Source organism: Falco peregrinus, chromosome 2 (assembly GCF_023634155.1).
Source record: "Falco peregrinus isolate bFalPer1 chromosome 2, bFalPer1.pri, whole genome shotgun sequence".
Taxonomy (NCBI): Eukaryota; Metazoa; Chordata; class Aves; order Falconiformes; family Falconidae; genus Falco; species Falco peregrinus.
Window position 1 is genome coordinate 7943455 of NC_073722.1, and position 20888 is coordinate 7964342.

At 40.1% G+C, this 20888-nt stretch overlaps 1 protein-coding gene across 2 annotated transcripts; it reads left to right on the forward strand.

Moving 5' to 3' along the window:
• Positions 1 to 45: 45 nt before the first annotated feature.
• On the forward strand, positions 46 to 12505 carry C2H4orf33 (chromosome 2 C4orf33 homolog). Of its 2 annotated transcripts, XM_055797848.1 has the most exons (7): positions 128 to 201; positions 2624 to 2658; positions 5664 to 5844; positions 7693 to 7753; positions 7949 to 8000; positions 8105 to 8304; positions 9964 to 12505. In XM_055797848.1, exons 3-7 carry the CDS (start codon positions 5664 to 5666, stop codon positions 10061 to 10063), a joined length of 594 nt encoding a protein of 197 aa, XP_055653823.1. In that variant the 5' UTR covers positions 128 to 201; positions 2624 to 2658; the 3' UTR covers positions 10064 to 12505. The 2 variants fall into 2 exon arrangements, with proteins under 2 accessions (XP_027644147.1, XP_055653823.1); XM_027788346.2 differs by lacking the exon at positions 2624 to 2658 and having other exon boundaries at positions 46 to 201.
• The last annotated feature ends 8383 nt before the right edge of the window (positions 12506 to 20888 follow it).

Here is a 20888-nt window from a genome sequence, read left to right on the forward strand (position 1 = left end):
AGCGGTTACCCGGCGCCGCGCCCCGCGAAGGGCCCGCGGCCCCGCCCCCGCCCCGCCCTCTCCGCCCGCAGCGGCCCCCGGCGGCGCCAGGGTCAGGTGGCAGCGGGCCCGCCCCGCGCGCGCGGCAGCGCTGTGGCGGGAGGCGCGCGGCCTGCTGTCGAGGCGGGTCGCTTTCCGGGGGCGCAGCGGATGCCTGGAGCTGTAAGAAATCCGTTGTTAAACTTCTGTGAGGAATTTATGGGTTAAAGATAGGCGCTTACGCGTGGCACTACAGGAAATGTTGCTGCTGTTAGTTGCTGGAGGAGCTGTGTGTGAGAACCTCTGTGTGTGTGGGAGAGTAGCTGTGCGAGTGTGTGTGTGTGAGCGAGTAGCTGTGCGAGTGTGTGTGTGTGAGCGAGTAGCTGTGCGAGTGTGTGTGTGTGTGAGAGTAGCTGTGTGAGTGTGAGTGTGTGAGTAGCTGTGTGAGTGGGTGTGAGTAGCTGTGTGAGTGGGTGTGAGTAGCTGCGTGAGCGTGTGGGTGTGAGTAGCTGCGTGAGCGTGGGTGTGAGTAGCTGCGTGAGCGTGGGTGTGAGTAGCTGCGTGAGCGTGGGTGTGAGTAGCTGCGTGAGCGTGGGTGTGAGTAGCTGCGTGAGCGTGGGTGTGAGTAGCTGCGTGAGCGTGGGTGTGAGTAGCTGCGTGAGCGTGTGTGGGTGTGAGTAGCTGCGTGAGCGTGTGTGGGTGTGAGTAGCTGCGTGAGCGTGTGTGTGTGTGAGTAGCTGCGTGAGCGTGTGTGTGTGTGAGTAGCTGCGTGAGCGTGTGTGTGTGTGAGTAGCTGCGTGAGCGTGTGTGTGTGAGTAGCTGCGCGAGCGTGTGTGTGTGTGAGTAGCTGCGCGAGCGTGTGTGTGTGAGTAGCTGCGCGAGCGTGTGTGTGTGTAGCTGCGCGAGCGTGTGTGAGTGAGTAGCTGCGCGAGCGTGTGTGTGAGTGAGTAGCTGCGCGAGCGTGTGTGTGAGTGAGTAGCTGCGCGAGCGTGTGTGTGAGTGAGTAGCTGCGCGAGCGTGTGTGTGAGTGAGTAGCTGCGCGAGCGTGTGTGTGAGTGAGTAGCTGCGCGAGCGTGTGTGTGAGTGAGTAGCTGCGCGAGCGTGTGTGTGAGTGAGTAGCTGCGCGAGCGTGTGTGTGAGTGAGTAGCTGCGCGAGCGTGTGTGTGAGTGAGTAGCTGCGCGAGCGTGTGTGTGAGTGAGTAGCTGCGCGAGCGTGTGTGTGAGTGAGTAGCTGCGCGAGCGTGTGTGTGAGTGAGTAGCTGCGCGAGCGTGTGTGTGTGAGCGTGAGAGAGTAGCTGCGCGAGCGTGTGTGTGTGAGCGTGAGAGAGTAGCTGCGCGAGTGTGTGAGTGTGCGTGAGAGAGTAGCTGCGCGAGTGCGTGAGTGTGCGTGAGAGAGTAGCTGCGCGAGTGCGTGAGTGTGCGTGAGAGAGTAGCTGCGCGAGTGCGTGAGTGCGCGTGAGAGAGTAGCTGCGCGAGTGCGCGTGCGTGCGAGTAGCTGCGCGAGTGCGTGCGTGCGAGTAGCTGCGCGAGTGTGCGTGCGTGCGAGTAGCTGCGCGAGTGTGCGTGCGTGCGAGAGTAGCTGCGCGAGTGTGCGTGCGTGCGAGAGTAGCTGCGCGAGTGTGCGTGCGTGCGAGAGTAGCGCTGTGTGTCACTGAAATTGTGGACAGTTTGGAGCCCGCTGGGAGCTTGTGTCTGTCTGGTAGTGGAAGTCTTAGTTGCAGTAAAAGCTTTGGTCTCTCGCTCGGTTTCCAGCCTTCTGATACTGAAAAAGTCAAGCGAAGAGTTAAGACGGAAATGATAAGTCAGCAGAGGATTCATGACCCGATGTGTCCTGCTGACCTTGTCCTTGCCTAAACAGACGTAGCTATTAGGAGTTAGTGCTGTGGTTAAGATCTTAAGTACACTGGTTAGAACTGTTTTTGGGGTTTGGGTAACTGCTTTGAAGACACTGCACCTGCACCAAGAGACAAGGTAAAATAGTTCAGTATAGAGGAAGACTCTGAGCCTTCATCTTCAAGACCCTCAATGAAGACCACCAGGAGACAGTGTGCAGGCCCAAGAAGGAGTGGCTGTGTTCTGAGAAATGTTCCACTTCTGTAACTATATATGTCCTTGCCATGAATATGTATGTTTATGCTCTATAAATTCCTAGTAAACTGCTCAGTGGGTGTGCGTGTTGGGAGGAGCAATCCCCCACGCACCCAGTGCTGAATAAACAAAACACCTGCTTAATAGTCACTTTGGCTATTAGGTCATTTATTTGGAACTTTCCTGGCACCACTTCCCCCAGACCTCTTGGAGCAATTAAGGAAAACACCAGGGTAATTACTTCCTGCTTGGTTTTGTCCTTGTTACCAACATCGGTAGGTTTTGGGACAGAAGATGTGAATCCCCTCTGTAAGGACAGATGAGAGGCAATTATGGCGGCAAGCAGTAGTAGCTTTCTCCTTGCTGGTGAGGTGTGGGGCTCATCTGGCTGAGGTCTGAGCGGATCAGCCACGTGCTGACCGTTCTGTGTAACTCGAGGCCATGCAGTGTGTGTGCTTTTAAATGGCTGAGAAAGTACTTGCTGTAAAACTAATTTAGCGTTTGCACCTCTTTGCAGTGTATTAACAACTGGCTGAGGTGTAGCGTTAAAAGGTAATGAAAGGTCTCCTCTTGCTCTTTTAAGTTACTTTTACGTCATTGCTATGTGTTGCTGGTTTTATTATAGTTTAAAATCATGTTAGTAACCAGCTTACCTAAATCTATGCAATGTGGTAAACTTAAAACTTGCACCAAGGGCCATTAATTTGGAAAATCTTTGAAATTCCTGTAAATTGAGCAGTCTCTTAGCACTAGGTAGACCTCTAACAAAAGCTAACAAATGTTTTTGCAAATTGTCCTTATTGCTTTATGGTTCTTTTAAAAATTGCATGTTCTATTCAAGAGTAGTATTGGTTTTCAACAATGGGCTAAATTTTAAGTACGTTCATTTCAGTACAATGTAAGCTGCCCCTGTGGGAGTTACGGTTTTCACCAAAAGAAGTCACCTGTACCTGTCTCTCGTATGGGTACAAATAGGAATGTGTGATGCATCTTGTGTCTCATCTTCCTTTTAGATGCTGTGGTTACAGTAGCATCTAAAGTACCTTAGCAGGTTGTGTTCTTTTACTGCTTTTTTTTTTTTTTTTTTTTTTTTTTTTTTTTTTGGTAACTTGGTATGTTGTGATTCTCTGAGATTTTCAGCAGATCTTTCACACAAGGAGAAGCCTCACATAGCTTACTTGAGTCAGATGTTGCAATAGCTAGTCCTGTAATTCTCCCTGGATTTTAAGATCTTCCCAGGCTTCTTTTATTAGAAGGCTGTATTATTTTAAAACACTATTGAAGTCAGGCAGTATTTTTAAATAGGTGTTTCAGATATTTGCCTTGACCAGTGAATGCAAATGGTGCAATATATTGGCACAAACTGAACATAGAATAATAGAAGGATGTGTTGACTTGTAAGTACATGTTAATTTAGTAGTGTAGTATAAAATGGGTTCATAAAACTTTATTATCTTTCTTAGATGTACCCATCTACTCTTAAATTTTACTCTTTCGGGTAAGTGGTCCAGCTTGTGGAATTCTGTCTTTTCAGAAAGTGAGTGTGCATAAGACTTGTGCACTCCATTTCCAGGAATTTTCCTGTTAATTTCAAAAAGCACAAGGAAGGATTTTACCATCTGTGGATACTTCATGCTTATGCTGCTCAGTGTTTGCAGCTTAGAAAATTAAAAACACAACACTCATCTACATTTCCTGTGGATTAATATTTTCTGGATCAGTTTAAGGCTAAATAGCCCATTGAATATGTTGCAGTAGCTGTTTGTGTTGTGAAAGGGACTTGTTATTTAACATACGGCTCTTTGGTTTGGTGGCCTATATTGTAATTATTGCAGAAGAGCTGTGGCTGTATTTGCTTAGAGTACCTTTTCTTACGAGTTCTCTCTTTTTGTTTTAAACTGTGGATGATATAGCTTTGCCTGTCTGAGTTAGTGCTGATACTGGACTATGAGCCAGTTTCTGCTGGCTTAAGAATGCTGTTAGGACACTGGGGTGTCTTCCCTCCCCATGCTTTGTATGCTGACTTCTTTCAACTTACGTCATCTTGTGTCCAGAAACTTGCCACTTGAGTTGGAGCGAACATTAATCATGGTAGAGTATTTTATAGTTTCTAGGGTTATTCCAAGTCTTTTGCATAAAGCACCCCTGATGTTAGTCTAGTGTATCATGCAGGTAAAATGCTGACATAAGAATTTAATTAGTTTTCAGTTTGTTTAAATCACCTTGTCAAAAGTGATAGCCCAGTATTTGACTTCCCTTTTTTACTGGACTTTTTAAATTAAGGTGTCTAATTACTAAATCTGTTGTTTCAAATTTTCTCAAATCTGTCCCACTTGTTTGGTCCCAGGACTATCTCCTTGATCCTGAGTATATCTACTTACCTAACATCATTCTAGCTATTTTACCGACTTGAACTCGAAGAGAGGAGGTCTGGTGCTTTTCAGCATGAATATCAGTGAAGGGAAACTGGCTAGTATGACTGTAGCAGAGGCTATGAGACACAGTTAATGTGTAATTAGTTTTAAACAGTTAATAAAAGCAAGGCTATGGCATATAGGGAAGTGTGGTGCATGTGGTTACATTCTGTTTCATGTATTAACACCTGCAGAATGTGGCAAGTTATGCTTACCTTCCTGTGAGTCCCAAGAAAATGGGTGTTGGAGTGGAGGTGAAATAACCCAGTTCAGCGTTCCTCACTGAAGGAAATGTCGTTACAACTTGGCTACTGAGCTACTACTTCTCTGCTCACAGGACTTTAACGCATATGCATAATTCTCAGTCAGGCTATGTATTGCCAGTTCCCTTCTTGGATGGCTAGGAGATGTGACGGGAGCAATCAAGGATCATTTTTTGTGGAGATGGGAAGGAACTCATAATATTGAAGAGGGGAGCGATAAAGGGCCATAAACTTGTTGGAAACTGGGCTCCTCTGTGGTTTTTTTGCTTATTAGATAGATTAAGGCCATTCTTATGGTTTGTACAGTTATTTCGAAGTAGCAACAGCTGTTGGAGTGCAGTATTCTCTGTTGCTGCTCTGCAAATGTTCAATGCATTTAACAAGATGTGTCTGCAGTTTTCCTTGAAATCCTTTAGTTTGGCTGGTTTGCAGTGGCCGTGAAGGAAAGCTTTAGACAAATGTTTCATTTTCTTGTATTTGAAAGGTTTTTCTCAATCTATTTTTCTCATGTTACCAAATCATCTAAGATCATGTAGCAGAGACTTTGTTTTGTTCTCTTGAGAAATACTTCTGATGGTTATGGATGGTGTTTATTGAGGTACATAGTTGAAATGCCTTAAGCTTGGTAAGACTTCAGAGTGATTTGTAGCTATGCAAGTATAAAAACCTATGAAAAGCATTCATGGAACCATTTATTTAGTTGCTTTATAAAGCTAAACTATTAGAGTTCTTCCGATGTCTAAAAACATCATTTGATGATTGACTTTGTACGAATGCGTGCTTTTTTCCTGGCCCAGCAAACAGTATAGCTGGTGCTGAAATGGAGTCTGAGATCTTCTTTGACAGAACCTTTTTTTCTCTTTTTTTATGGTATATGAAGATGGAATTTACAATTAAACACACATGGGATGGTTTACCTTTGAGCCATGAGCCGGTAACAATTGGGCTGAAGTCGGACAGTGCAGGACTGCTAATGGAAGTGAATGCTCCCTTCTTTAATGACCCTGCAGCACCACTTGGAGAGCCAGGGAAACCTTTTAGTAGACTGTGGGACTATGAAGGTAAGTGTAACTGTTCTGCTGCAAATATGTTTGTGTAGACACTGATGTTCCTCTGTAGTTAAGAGGTCTGGTCTTTACTTAAGAGTCTTTGAAGATTATTTTTCAAACTGATCTAATGGTTGTGAGTGTATGACATCTAATTTGTTTTCTTTGGTTACAGTACTGCTTTTAAAGATCAAATCTGAAATGTAAAGTAAAAATTTTTCTTTCTATTATATCCTGAGTAGTCTGGGAAAGAATTTAGTTGTAATCACTACCTTGCCCTCAAACAGCTCCTTAACTGTAAGCCTCATGCTATATTCAGCTGAAAACTACCCCAAACGGTATAAAGAATGATGCTCTTTTGCTAGGTGGTGAATTGATTTTCATCACTTGCACTGCTGACGGTGAGTGGTTGTTTTAATAGTAGTGTAAGAATACAAATGACTGGGAAAAGAAGTATGTTATCTTACTTGGTGGCCATAAAGAAATGGAGTCCAATGAGCTGAATTGATTTCAAGAATGATGAGGTTGACTCTTCCTGATCCTGTCAACAGTACAGGCACTCAAACTTAGTTTCTGGTTTGTAAAACTGATGCAGTAACAGAGGCCTGACATATTTGAATATAAAAAAAAAAAATTTGGCACATATATATAAATGCATTTGCAGCAGGTAAATAGAAGTGAAATCCTAAAGATAGGTTCTACTTTTGCTTTAAGAAGTAGAAAGCAATAGCTAAAATAATGTTTATTTTTATCACATTTCCAAAATCTATTGGAGAATTAGGAAGGTGTGAAACAGAAATAGCAGCTCATAAAATATGATTCAAAATTGAACCCAAGTGGAATGGGGAATATTTTTATGGTAATGCTGTTTCTCTTTTCCTGTCAATACCGTAATTTTTACATGTTGCTTTGAATAATGCAAGTATTTAACATTTCCAGCAGTTCTCTACTTCCTGATAATTGAACTATTGCAATTACAGCTCTACTAAAACAGCACAGCACCTCTTTGATATTATTATACTAAATAGGCTTATGTAAAGATAAAAAGAATTATAATGAGATATGATTGATTACTTCAAACTAAAGCTTTCTAATAATGTCATTGCTGTGAGAAACACCATTATAATTCTACTTTGTGTTTTTGAAAGATGAGTCAACAGTTACATGTGGATTTCAGGTACACCTGGAACAGTAATCCCCTGTCCAAAGTATCAGCCATATACAGGAAAAAAACATTGAAGAGCTAAATGCTTTCTTACTGTTTCTGGGATTTAGCAGTCTGAATTATGGGGTGTGTGCTCTACTGTGAGTGTATGTTTCTCTTTTCTTTTTTTTTTTCTTTCTTTTTTTCCTTTCCTTGGTCTCTGGTGCTCTGAATCCTCAGGCCACCAGTAAACACAAGACTTCTGCACTCAAGTGCTGTATCTGGAGTGCCTGCTGTGAGTATGATTGACTGGGATCACTCCGTCTTGGTCAGCTTTGTTCACAGCAAGCATACTAGATGAAATAGCTGTGTGCGGATGCTTTTCTTACTCCTTGGACAGCTGAGATTAGCTAGTAGACTTGCCATATTTTTCTGCAGCATTGAGGTGAGCGTTTCCAAAGCTGGAATTTGTAAATAAAATTAGTACAATGCTTTATAAAGCTCTTTATGATGATAGGCGCTAAAAATAAAAGCTCTTGAGGTTACAATTATGGCATAGCATTTTGAATGGTTAGAAAGCTGTCTGCAGCATGTACACAGCTAGTAAAGCCCTGGCACGGCACATGAAAACAATTGTTTTAGTGGAATATGAAGGTCTCAGGATATTGCACAATATTTAATATAAAATACTGACAGCCTGGTTTGTTTGGTTTTTTCAGTTGTAGAAGCATTTTTCCTGAGTGACAGAACTGAACAGTATTTAGAAGTTGAACTTTGTCCGTAAGTACAGAGCTCTGAAAAAGTCACAAACGTTAATTTGCATTTCCAGTCCTAATGCTTGTAGTGTATATATATATATGAGGAAGACTAGGTACAGAAGTTGTTCCTATGTGGAGAAGGTAGGTATTTGTGGCAGAACAGCACACTAATTGTGTACTATTATTTTAAGGAAATTGTGCTCTGATTTTTTGATAGTCATGGACAACACTTGTTGCTGCTGCTTTCTGGCAGAAGAAGAGTATGGAAAGTAAGTGGTCAAGTATATCATAACATACAGAAAACCTAGTTATTGTTAGGTGCCTGTTGCCTGCTTGGAAGATGTTACCTTTTTTTCCCCCTCTCCTTTAACAGGAAGAACTTCCTTTAAGGTTTGAGGTGACCAGAATGAAAACCAAATGGGAGGGTAAAGCTTACCTTCCTTGGAATTATTTTCCACCATGCACTAACAAATTCAACGCATTTGCAATTCATGGCTCAGGAGAAGAAAGAAAATATGAAGCTCTTCATCCTGTGCCTCAGCATGAACTACAGGAAGGACAGAAACCAGATTTGTAAGCATAAAATTAGCTCTTCTGTAATACAGTTTCACTGTTCTTGGAATACTTAAAGAAACCTGATCTGGTTTTCAGATTGAGTGCCACTACTATTGTAATTATACTCCTTAGCCCCAGATCCATCGGCATTGTACTTTGTATAAAGCACTATGGCAGATAGCTGTAATTAGTGCTTGGTTTCTATGTTATCCCCTAGGTGCATTCAACACCATTGGCATCTGTTTTATCACCGTCCTCAGCTAAATCATAGATAGGTTGTTCTGCATTTTCCTTGCCTCCAGCACCTTCTGAAATGCCATTTAGCGTTAATTTCACCAATACATTTCCAGTAAATCTCTTCTGCTTCTCCCCTACTGTTCTAAACAACCTCACCTCTACATATGACTCCATATTATGGAAGCATTAGAAAAGGCAGATTAAATTGAGAAGTATAATAAAAGGATATCCAGTACCAACAGGAAAACTAGAATATCTTGATTTATAGATTGTGCTTTGGGCCTGTTTATTTTCTTTGACTGTGAGGCTGAGATGATTTGATAAAAACTGCTATTTTGGGCATTTTGTGTAAATGAGCTACCTCTTGAGTGTACACTATAGTATGTAACGCAAACTTATTACTCAACATACAATGACAGCGAGGTAAGGTAAATTTTAGATAAGTTACCCCTTTTGCCTGTATTTAAGAAAAACTTAACTTCTGCAACTGTTTATTTAAAAAAAAAAATATCTAAGCTATTGCTAATAACTTTATCAGTTCTGTAAAAAATGGCTACCTTTATTTTTCTGTGGTAAACTGGAGAATGCCTGTAATATTTTTCAGGAAAAATACATTTCTGTTTGTTCTGTAGGACCTCTTCCAAAAAAACCCTTGACTTTTTCAGACATCGGTAGCAGATGCAGTTATATGAAGAGGTTGCTCCTTACTACTTTCATTGCTCTTAGCTTGGTCTTTACTCTTATAAATTACTTCCTCCTAAGAATTCCATTTACCTTTTTAAATGATTAGTGTAGTTATCAGATGTTCTGTCTACTGTTTGGCAGTTGTTTAATGTAAATATTATTAGCAATTAACTTCACTGTCTTCCTTCTGTTGTTTCTGAATGGTAGCCCAAAAGAGAAAATCTTAGCAAAAAATGATTCTTAATGTTGAAAAGAAAATGAGACTTTAGTCTTACAGAAAAATATATTTGCTAGCTTGATAATCCTATCCAGTCTTCCTCTTTTCTGTAAGGAAACGGTATTCCTGTGATACGATTTTTCAGTTGGTTGAGAGTTGTAAATTTTAACTCTGTTGGAGTGCAGATAAAGCAGGAGATATCACTGTGCTCTTGCTCTGACTACAGTTCCAGAAAACGTAAGTTTGAGGGAGTTTAAGAAGTGAGCATTTTAACTTCCCTTTGTGCTGCGTGATACTTGTTCATAGCCGAGGAGTTTGCCCCATGTTTTCCAGTATGAGATTTTTAGAAACACAGTAGTGTTTTTTATTTATAAACTCAAGTTTTGGAAAATGAACACATGGAATGCTGGTTACATTCCTGTCCAGGAGAATTTGAGAATAAAGAGTAATTAAACCTTTTGAGGACACTGCCTTTTATTAAGACACATATTACAAAACTTACAATTTTTTAAAATTATTTATTTCTCCTCTCTTTGCAGTCATCGCCTGGAATTTTTCAAAGATTTGAACCTGAAAGGACTGATGGGCGAAGATTGGAAGCAGCCTGAATCAGATATATGGAAGTCTCTCACTAGTTAAATGGATTGAGGCATAAATTTTTATATCATTAAGGTTGGATGAAGCTGTATGGAAACAAATCTTCATTCTGAGCAGAGTTTGTAAATATCAGACTAGTAAGGCTTTCCTTGAAACCAAAATCGTTGATCTATCTTAAAATCAACTGTAAAGCATCTGGGCCAATTGATGCTAAATGTATGAAGTATGCAGTGGCTTGTGTTTCAATTCATGTGGGTATGGAGTTCTTCATGTGTGCAAGGGCTAATCTGCTCCTACCAATGAAGGGGAAAAAATGTGCTAAAATTACATCTGTGTTTTCATGAGAGCTCTAAACCTGACAAGGCTAATATCTGGCTTGGGATATTTCAGTTTCCTGTAGTTGCTGAATTTCTGCTGTATTTTCACTGCTGCTTGTTTGTTTCTTGGCTGTTGAATGGGATTCTTATGTGCCTGAAGTTTTTGATTGCAATCAGGAGAAAGGATGCCTCCTTCAGAACAGAAAAGAATATAGCTATCATGGCATTTTGTGGCCCAGTACTTGCATTACAAGATGCTGTGGAGGTATAATACTACCTCATCCTATACCTTCCTATACTTGAAGTTTTCCCTTTCACAGTCCTGAAGGGGGAACTTAATCTCTGTTGCTTTATTAGCAGACCTCTCTGTCTCAAATTCAGTGTGGAATTTTTAGTGATATGTAGGTACAGGAGGTAAATTGACAAAAGATTTTATGTATTCCAGGAAAAGTTTCTGGGAAAAATAACGTTAAATAAAGTCTTTTGATAGAGTTGTGTGCCTACAAAAGCTGGTTTGTTCCAAGACCTTGTCACATCACCTTGATTCATCTCAGACGTATGAGAATTTTTTTTGCATGCCATGTAAAGTTGGAAAGAGTCTTAATTGTATGTTGCCTACATTTTCTACATATGGGCGTGAATATTTTTAACAGTACTGAATACTGTTAAATGGTAACATCTAATCTGTAAACTCTCACCGAATTTACAAGTGAGATGTTCTTTTTTTGTCTAGCATAGTAAGTGCTGCTTGATTGTGGCTGCTGATTTGATTCTATATAAATTAACTTAGAGAATGGGAAGCTTACCCAGTCTGAAAAATAGGTGATTTTAAAAGCAAACTTTGATTTAGTTCAGAATGAGGATTCAGACTAAGACATGGTCCGCAGTCCTTTACTAGAAAGAGCACTTCCTGTATCCTCTTGTAATGTCATCATCACAGGGTACAAATTGGTCATGTTCTCTGGTTTTGTGAGAAGGATTGTTTTGGGAGTCTGAGAAAATACGGCTTAGTCATAGCTGAGGGAGTATCTTTCAGGAGTTATGCCCTGAGCGTCTGGTGTTGGGTCTCATCCTTTGGTGTAGCATTTTCTGCTGAATAGCTTGGAATCCTACAAGTTCCTGGAACGAACTGGTCGTCTTGTATGTAGTCTAACATCCTGCTCAAAGCAGGGCTGTTGTTGAAGCTGGATGAGTTTGCTCAGGACTTTGTCGAGTCTTGAGTAACTCGAAAGATGGAGCTTCAAATGCTCTGGGCAGCCTGTTTCAATACTCAGGTAGTTCTGTTATGAAAACTTAGCTAATTGCCATTTCCTATGATGCAACTTCTATCCGTTGCCTTTTGTCCTTCCGCTGTGTGTCTCCAAGAGGAGTGACTTCCTGTAACTACCGATTAGGTAACTGAACGTAACTGTTGGCTCCCCGTGGATTTCTTTAAATGTTGTCATTCTCTGTTTGCCTTTCATGAATCTCATTAGTAAGCACCTTCCAGTCAGATAATACTGGCAGACAACTTAAAAGTGTAACTTGGGTTGTAACTCAGAGGCAGCAATGCTCCCAGGCCTTTCTTGTTTATTTAGTTGGTAAATGATTCTAAAAATCTTCTGTGTAGCTTTAGACACCAAAGTGCTTGTAAAGTTTTACACAAGACTGTGGTCTCCAAGTCATATTACTAAAAGAATTCTCTGTTCTCTTCTGAGCTTGTACGCAATAATAACCGTAGTCTGATGGTCATGTTTTCTCTACTATCTTAAAATCTAACCCTACTTGTAAATTCTGCCTGAGGAGAAAAGTTGGGAATACCCTGCCTTTGTGAAGAACATCTCAGTGTGATTAGTATCAGAGATAGACTGTTACTTCAGAAGTTTTGTTTGGCTTTAGGTTCACTCTTTGTGCTTTCTGTTTTATAGAACTGTACTTCCAAATTTAAGGATATTAGTTTTTTTTCAGATGCAGGCTTTGGCATGTCATTGCACTCAGCCATCCGATTGGTTTTGCTCTCTTTTAATTAGACACTATGGATTCCTTGCTATAAAGTGCCATCTGTTGAAAATTACAAGTATTGTACATTCAGTTGTTTGCCGCCTTTCTACCTTCAATCCATGTAGTTTTCTAAAGAATGACATCTGTCTGAAATACTGAATAATCCAATAAATGTTGATTAAAAACATCTAGATACTGACATCTTAAAGCTGCTTTTGAAATTTCAAATGCAAAAAACCTACTTTCACTAAGCTTTCAGATTTTGTTTTAAACAGTTTGTCACAAAAGCACATGCAAAGGTCCAAAATGAGTTTACTATTTTTCTTACAAAGGATGTTTTCATGTGTTGAATGGCATTTTGTATGTAAAGGATGGTAAATCAAATTATTTATTCACAGGCTTCATCTCGTATTCATTCCCCCTTCAAACTGACTACTTAAGATTTGACTTTGGATGGAAATTATAAACTTTGAGGGAAATAGATTACTTTCCCTAAACAAGCTATTTAAAGTAAAGTAATTGTCTCTGCAGTACAAAATGTAATGCTAGAAGCTTCTGAAAAAGGGAATTATACAGAGTTTATTCAAGGCACATGCTACTCCACACTGCTGTCAGTTGGTTCACTTTTCTAAGCTTTAAGAGTCTGTTTGAAATGTAAGTGCTGGCTTTCATCAGGTTTCTGTACGGGTTCATGGAGTGCAGAGTTGGAACCTGTGCACTGACTTGTTTCTAAAGGTTTAAAGTTAAATTAATCCCTTAGTAGAAACTTACTGTAGGAGGGAGTCTCTACATAAGGTGTGTGTTAGATGGAAGCACAGTGACTTGGCAGATAGTAGTGAATTCATGGCTCATCAATGAACAATTCAATGCTTGCCAGCATCACTTCGAGCTCCCAGGACTTTGCAGAGATGGGTATCAGTGTTTGCCAAGATGACTAGCTAGTTAGTCTGTAGCGCTCTTGCTCTGATCTGCTTTTAACCAGGCCTTGTTTTTCACTGTGGAGTACAGTTGTAGCCTGTCTTTCTTGAATTGCCTCTTTTTTGATGACATGAGGAAAAGACAAACTCTGTTCTGCATGAGTTCCATTTAAGTACATGTTCATTAATTATTAATCCTGGTATAGAAGGAATGTGATTCAATCCAGTCTAGCTCAGTGTGTGTGTGTGTATAAACATGCATACATATATATAGGCATTCAGTATTGTATGTCAGATTTGTATCAAGAATAATACAAGTAAATTCTCTAAATTGTCTCACTGGATATACTTTATGTAGGATATCAATTTAATAAAATGCAGAACTGCATGATAGAAAGCACTTTATCCACAAATCCATTTCACTTTGAAATGGATTTAAGCACTTCAACCCTGTGAGCACTTCTTATCCATTGCTTCCTTAAAAAAAAAATAAAAAAAAATAATCAACCTGTCTTGTAAATGATTCCTGTGGATAATATTTGCCCTTGTGCCTGTTATATCATGTGACATACTGAGTCTAAGATGCAGGAATTTTATTACTTCGGAAATGGAGGAATACCCACTGGGGAGTGCAGTGTGTTTGATTTTTTTTTTTAATTTATTTTTTTATTTTTAGCCCTGCAAAGGTTTCAGATAACCTTGAGTGTGACATTTTCACACATGAAAATGTCAGTGTCATGGCAATTGTTAATTATTTTATGGTATTTAGCTAGAATTCCTAAGGAAATGAGGCTGTTGGCTTATCACTACCTTCTTGCCTTTCTGGCAATGTTGTCATCACCTTTTCCCCCATTTCCACAACAATTTTTAAATCCATTGGCCAATTTCAGATTAATAGGAGGAGTAGACAGCCTCAAAAGATACTGGCTTCTTGCAGAATGTGTGGACATGAACAACCGCAGGCAGTTCCTCACTATACCACCCCAAACTGAGAAAAAGGAGAGAGTATCTTTTAGCCCTTACGCTGTGGTTGTGCTGCCCAGTACTTGAAGCAGTTGTTGCATGCTTAACTTCAGCTGTAGTACATACAGCCACGTACCTTTAGACTTTGATTAGGAAATTGGGAAATGTGTGGAACTTAAAGGATGTGAGGTGCTGTCACAAACCTATGCTCTAGTTATCTTGAAGTAAGAAGCTTAGGAGGCAAGAGTGTATGTATAAAATACAATTATATGAGGAGCCATGTTTTGTTAGTCCTGCTGCTAACATGTAAATAAATATCCAATCATGTTTTCAGCGCTGCCTTTTTTTTTTCTTTTTTTGCCTTCCTCTGAAACTTGATGAAATAATTGCCCTGTTCCTGTTCTTTTTTTCAGGAGAAGATCCCACACAGAGTAGTCATTGGATGGAGTTTCCACAAGTTTAAAGTTTAAAGCCAGGGTTAGTTGAAAACGTAAGGATTTGTCATTGCTTCTGAAAATACACTTCTGGTTGAATTCCTTTTCTTATTCAGTAGGTTCTGTTGTAAGAATGTTGATCCTAAAGAGAAGCAGAATGTGAGCTTGAGAACACTTCTCTTAATTAAAATTCTAATTGAAGTAATGGATATATTTCTATTGCTTACATGGTGCTCAATACCTATAGGCTTTTTTTCCAACGTGGCCAGATAATTTAGCAGAAGCTTTTAGCTATTTTTATATTCTGCTACCACACCCCTTCCCCACCCACCCCCCACCCCCGTTTATAGATCAGTAGAATTATCTGTCTTAATATACACTAATGTGATACTTGATTTACTAAGTTTAATAAAATACTGAGCTGTTTTGCTGTAACTTTTTTTTTTTTTCAAATCTTCTTAGTAAATACTGGAGCAGTTGAGGCAGAATGCACATTTGGATAGTTGCAGCATCTTGCAAGATGATCAGACTAGATAACCTGGAAAATAAAAATACTGAGCTTCCTAAATGAAGAATTCACCTGTTAGGAGAACTTAAAATTTTGGAAAGAAACCTTGTAAGTGCATTTCTAAGCTTCTTTTGATAGTATGTTTATTATTTATGAACTTCAACATGAAAACTAGAATTCTACATGAGTCAATCCTCCTTATGTCAGTGAATATTTATATAGTTGGTGCTTGAAACCATCTTATGACTGCACTGCCAAAGACCTTGTTTTTTATGCTTCTTGCCACTAGGTGGAAGAAGAAGGTTATCGAAACTATGTCTTGGTGTTACCAGCCTAGTTATCCTTAACCAGATCCATTCATTCTTACTATATTTTTGATTTTAGAAAAAAAGATGTTTCACTCAGGCTGATGGTAGCTTATTTAGATTTTTTTGAGACATCTTTATCAAGAGAAACACTATGCCATACTGTGTATTTACATTTTTTTTCCTTTTCCTACAGTAGTATTTATATAAATAATTCTGAGACAAAATTAACAGAAGATAAATTCTATGAGATGTCAGTCTGAACTATAAAAGATAGTGTTGTGATATGCAAATGATCTGAATATTCTTTTGGTTTGAATATTCTTGGGTTTTGGGTTTTTTTCTATATGTCTGGGATATTCTCTTGCAAAATTTCCAAAACCACTATATTTAATTCTGAAGGAATACTGCTTTTAAATACAGCTTGCTTTGTAAGAGGTGATGCACCCCTTAAAACTGGGGTCCTCAAACTTTTTAAACAGGGGGCCGGCACGTGGATGAAGTGGCAGGAAGTAATCTGTGGCTGCTTGGTTTCCCCCCCCAACCCCTGCCGGGGTGTGTGTGTGTGTGTAAATACCGGGGGCCGGATTGAGGGCCCTGGGGGATCGTATCTGGCCCACAGGCCGTAGTTTGAGGACCCCTGCCTTAAAGGGTGAGGCTTGGGTGGTACGAACTCTGTGAAAATTAGAGAATAATGTGAAACAACCTGAAAACTGGAGCTTAAGAGGGACAGAAAGTTGTTGTTCTTCGATACAAAAATGCAAAAAGAAAGTTGTCTTCAAACAAAACTTGTGGGGCAATGTGTCCTACTGGCAGAAGTGATTTGTGTCTTAAATGGAGCAACTTAGGCTGTCAGGTATGGTAGGTGACAAAATCTTAACACCGCATAATGGGTTCTTTTTAATGCAAAAGATCTGGATGGAAGTAAAATTTTGCTGATGTCTTTGCACAGTTTTTAATAATTTTCTCTCATAGGCCAGGTCAGATGGTAGAGCTAGTAAACTAACTTTGTGCTGGATTATGTGTTGTGCTTGCCATGGCTGACATAGCTACTGTATTATCTGTTCTAGTTAACTCATTAGAAATGCAAGTCTGTTAATATTCATACTGCCCAGCACTATGATGATACAATACCGATGCATGTGATGTTAAGTACTACGTTGCTTGCTATTTCTTTTTCCCAGGCTCAGGTGGTTTGTGCCTCTGAAAGGCACAGCATGGAACGTTTGTTGTATTGAAAATTCTGACCACGTGAAATACTTTCAAAATACGAACAGCACAGTGCATAATTTGCAGCACGTAAAATGTAAAACTATTCTTTCACAGTGCCAGAACCATCTCTAAAGTGGTCTTCGTTGCATTTAATTGTGGTACTTTTATAATAATGCTATTCAAGTTTGATAGTTAACCTGCATTTATTTTATTGAGGATTCCTTCCGTTTGCTTTCAGTGAGTGCTGTGGTTAACTCGTGTCTCTGAACAGTGCTTCAGCAAAAGTACTAGGAAGTGCTTTATACCTGATTATAGAACCCTTATTTACACTGGTTGTATAAACAGCTATACACATGCTCATACAAATAGTCCCAGTGAGATCAATGCAACAGTTAACATAAACTGTATTGCAGTTATGCCTTTTTCCATCTACTTGTCTATCTGTTGAAATTAGTATCAGTATTATCCGGAGAATTCAATTCTAGGAGCCTGTTCTATCCAAGCATACTGCTTGTTTTCTTTATTCTGGTTTAAAACAAGCGAAAGCCTTAGCCTCAGGTTCTGTGGGAAAGTTTTAAGTGATGGTTCAGGAGGCACTGTTTATATCTGCACTAGCTATGAACATACCAAAATACCTTCATGATTAATTTTCAGGAATAATGCTATAGACTGCCACTGAGTATGTGTGTAAATAACTTTTGCCAGTTAGTAGTTTCTTTGCAAATACAAATGCATTCTTACACCTATGGTAAATCAGAACTAACTAAATTGTGTTAAAATAGTGCCGAGATAAAATCTAAATTACTGTGCCTTTGCTGCTATTTTAAAACCAACCTAGCCAGGCCAGTTCAGCGGCTTTCTTGGAATACGCAACGGATTCTTGAGGAAGAAAAAAAAAAAAAAAGGAATTTTCAGATGTCACCTTTTTAAAATACAGAATTTCCCTCTGTAGAACACATTTTTTGCCAGTTTAATCTTGTCTTTCATTTAATGAGTTCGTTCTCTTGAACTCAGTCACTGCAGGCTGTGAAGTTTATATCTTGGTGCCTGTAGTAGCTGTCATAAAATTATTCATCTCTTTAATTCTACGGCATGTAATTGGTTCACTTTCTTCTTACTGCTGAGTTTGCTTCCATCAGCAAATTAAACACTTTGGAAACTGGTACTTTCTCTGTGTTTTATAGCTTAAACAAGCCATGGTATCTATATTTAATTGTGCTGGCACTTTAAATAATTGGTTCTTGTTTTAAAGTTGCATATTACTTTCCTAAATGTTAACAGGGTGGTCTGTAACCTCTTAAGCCAGGTATGTGCTACAAACCTTTTTTAATTTCAGCAAAATACTTAGCTGTTTCAGAGGAAGGTAGTTCATGATGTCAGAAGACAGAAATGTAGTCTCGCATCACTGTAAATTCTTATGACTTAAAGAATGAAATTTTGAGACTTGGTGAGAGGTCCGTCCGTATTATTGTTAGGAGTCTTTTGTAATCTCTGTGAAACAGCTTTTCAGAAACTTCCAAAGAGTTTTTTGCAGCTTGGCAGGTGAATTCTGTGAAGATTCTGCTCTGAGTAGGAATACACCACTGGCAGGTAGATTTGCCAGGCTTACTTGTGCAACGTTGAGTGGTCTTTCTGCCTCCCAGTGACAGATTATGTGGTGTGGAATGCTCTTACTTTTATTTTTTTATGCGCACCTACTGGATAGGCTAGGGCTGTCTTCAGCCTGGAAGGGGTGGTTTGAGGATGTGGTAGAAGGCTACAAATTGCTGTATAGAGTTTCGATGGGTGAAACTGTAAAGAGAAGCTGGATGGGGGATGACTTGGATGGACCATCATATGAAGGTAGTGTGCGCTACGCTCTGAGCAGAGACAGGTGGTACTGAGCATAACACTGTTGTTACCATGTGTTTGGGAAGTTTCTGTGGACTCAGTGGGAGACTAGGAAAGGTACTTGGAAGAAACTTAAAGTGGAGGTTTTGAAGTATATAAAATCAGGTTAAAGACATTTCCCCAGCTGAAAATGGGAGGTTGGGAGTGTAGTAGGATGGGCATATGCTTTCTTTACTGCTGGCTCTCAACCTTCTTCAGGCATCTGCTTACAGATAAAGGCCACTGTGCTAGATGGATTCTTGGTCTGAAACACTGTAGCTAGTCTTGTACTTGAAATCCAGCTGAAGGAGTTGTAATTCCCTGCAATTGTTTCTCCATAGTTATAAGTTATACTAGAACTGTGTGTTACAACTGAGGGGCCAAGCAGCTCTTCTTGCTGCTGTTATCAAAAATCTCATGCTGAACCAAGTTAATGAGAAGTGGAAGAAGAAAGCTGCCAGAATTCTGCAAATGGGGAAGCTCAGTCTTAGCTGCTGTGGGATGAGTGTGAACAGTGAAATGAAGAGGGGATGGCAAATGCAGGGTGGGACACGGAGCTATGAAGGAAGACTAATTCTGGGAAAAGGATATGAAATGCAACAGCAGCTGGACAAGAAGACAGAAAGGGATGTCTGGGGATACATGGCTGAAGAACTAAGGCAAGGTAGGGGAGAGCATACTTGGCGTGGCAAAAATTTCAGGAGAGTCAAGGGAAGGAGCTTTGAGGGAAAAGAGGAAATGGAGATAGGGCTGGGGGGGGGGGGGGGGGGGCGGGGAGAAAAATAAAAGAATAAAGCTCAGTGGCCTCTACATGTTGTTCTCTTTAGAGCCGAGGGTACTTTCACATCCTATTGCTGTTAGCAGATCACCATGAAAGTCAAGTGCTAAATTTGTCTTTTGTAGTCTGGTGGACCATGAAGAACGTAACTAGCCTTTCACTGCTATTGCTTTTAACCTGATTACTAAAGCAGTGGAGACTTTAACCTGATGAATAAAGTTGTAGAGGTGGAATGTGAGGCAGAATGGGAGTACAGTTAGTGGTCAGTTGTGAAAAGTTAGGTTTCAATAACTTGGCAAATATATAAAAATTGTGTGTCAGAGGCAGAAATACAATTCTGTTTATCAGGATATCATTCAAGTTACTGAACTGTCATCCCATTTGTTTGGTTTGGTGTTTTGTTTGTTCTGGGTATTCTTCCCAGCTTCTGCAACAAATGCAGAAATCTTGCTGGTAACAAATTCATTCCCTGCACGCTGTCCATTGTGTGAAATGAAAGTACAGAATGCATGTGGCAGTTCATGTGGCGTGTGTAGTTCAGTGTGGTGTGGGATCATGTAATAGTAGACAAGAAACTAAATACAAAATAGTTAAGGCTGCAGAGTACTTTGTCACTTCTGAACTAGAGTTGTTTATGCCACAGTGGCTTTTTATGCTCCTTTATTATTTATGATGGATCCCTTCAGTCACTGCTACAGACTCTTTTGCCGTGAGGACAATAGGTAAAGGATACCAGTCTGTATATCACAAATCACTATTCAAACTAGTGTTAATCATATTTTCCTTACATTAAACGAATCTGGCTATCTTATTTGAATTTTTAAATTATTGGTATAATCCGTGTGTAAGGAACTGACATATTGATAATTGCCTTAAATGTTGCTTAGTGCACAAATTCAAATGGAGCTGGTGCAAAATTCTGCTCATATTGGAGAGGAGCTGAAATGAGCTGTAGCTGCAAAGTGAGCCACTGTTGCCTAACTTGGTAACTCCAAGTGGTACAGGATGATTCTGTTTTAGAATCTTTAGGTCTCATGGAGGTGAGATCTAGCTAGTGCTTCCTGAAACAAACTTCTGTGGTAACAAAAGGCAACTGCTCATGTGCAGAGCAAGGGTTGCCAGAACCCCTCACGTCCACCTATGTGGACCCCGTGCAACCACCGCTTGCATGTTGAGCTTGCACAGACACAGACCACACCCACCCTCACTTTGTATGTGAACAAGGAGGCATCCTCTCGAGAGCATAAAACCCAAACTGATGAAAGCTCGGGTGGGACCCCCACAACCAAGACACCCAGGGTCAAAAGGACCAGTGGCATGCCGCTGGATCCATGTGGTGATGATAGCTCTTCTCTCTCTCTGCCCACCCCCCTTCTCCCCTCCTCTCTTTATGGCATAGTGGTGAGATCTAAGTAACAATGTGTGGGACAGGACTTGCTTCTCCGCCCAGTGATCACCATTGAGCTATTGTATCTAATAATTTGTCTTATATTTTGTATTAATAAATCATAACACTGGTTGGTTGGTGTCATTTCACCTTAGTTCAGTCCAGGGGTATAAGGGTATCACGAGCTTCCTTGTTGG

Coding starts and splice junctions, on each gene's coding strand:
- C2H4orf33 (XM_027788346.2), top strand. Junction 7,754..7,948: donor TTAGAAGTTGAACTTTGTCC/GTAAGTACAGAG, acceptor ATTTTTTGATAG/TCATGGACAACACTTGTTGC. Junction 8,001..8,104: donor GCAGAAGAAGAGTATGGAAA/GTAAGTGGTCAA, acceptor CTCCTTTAACAG/GAAGAACTTCCTTTAAGGTT.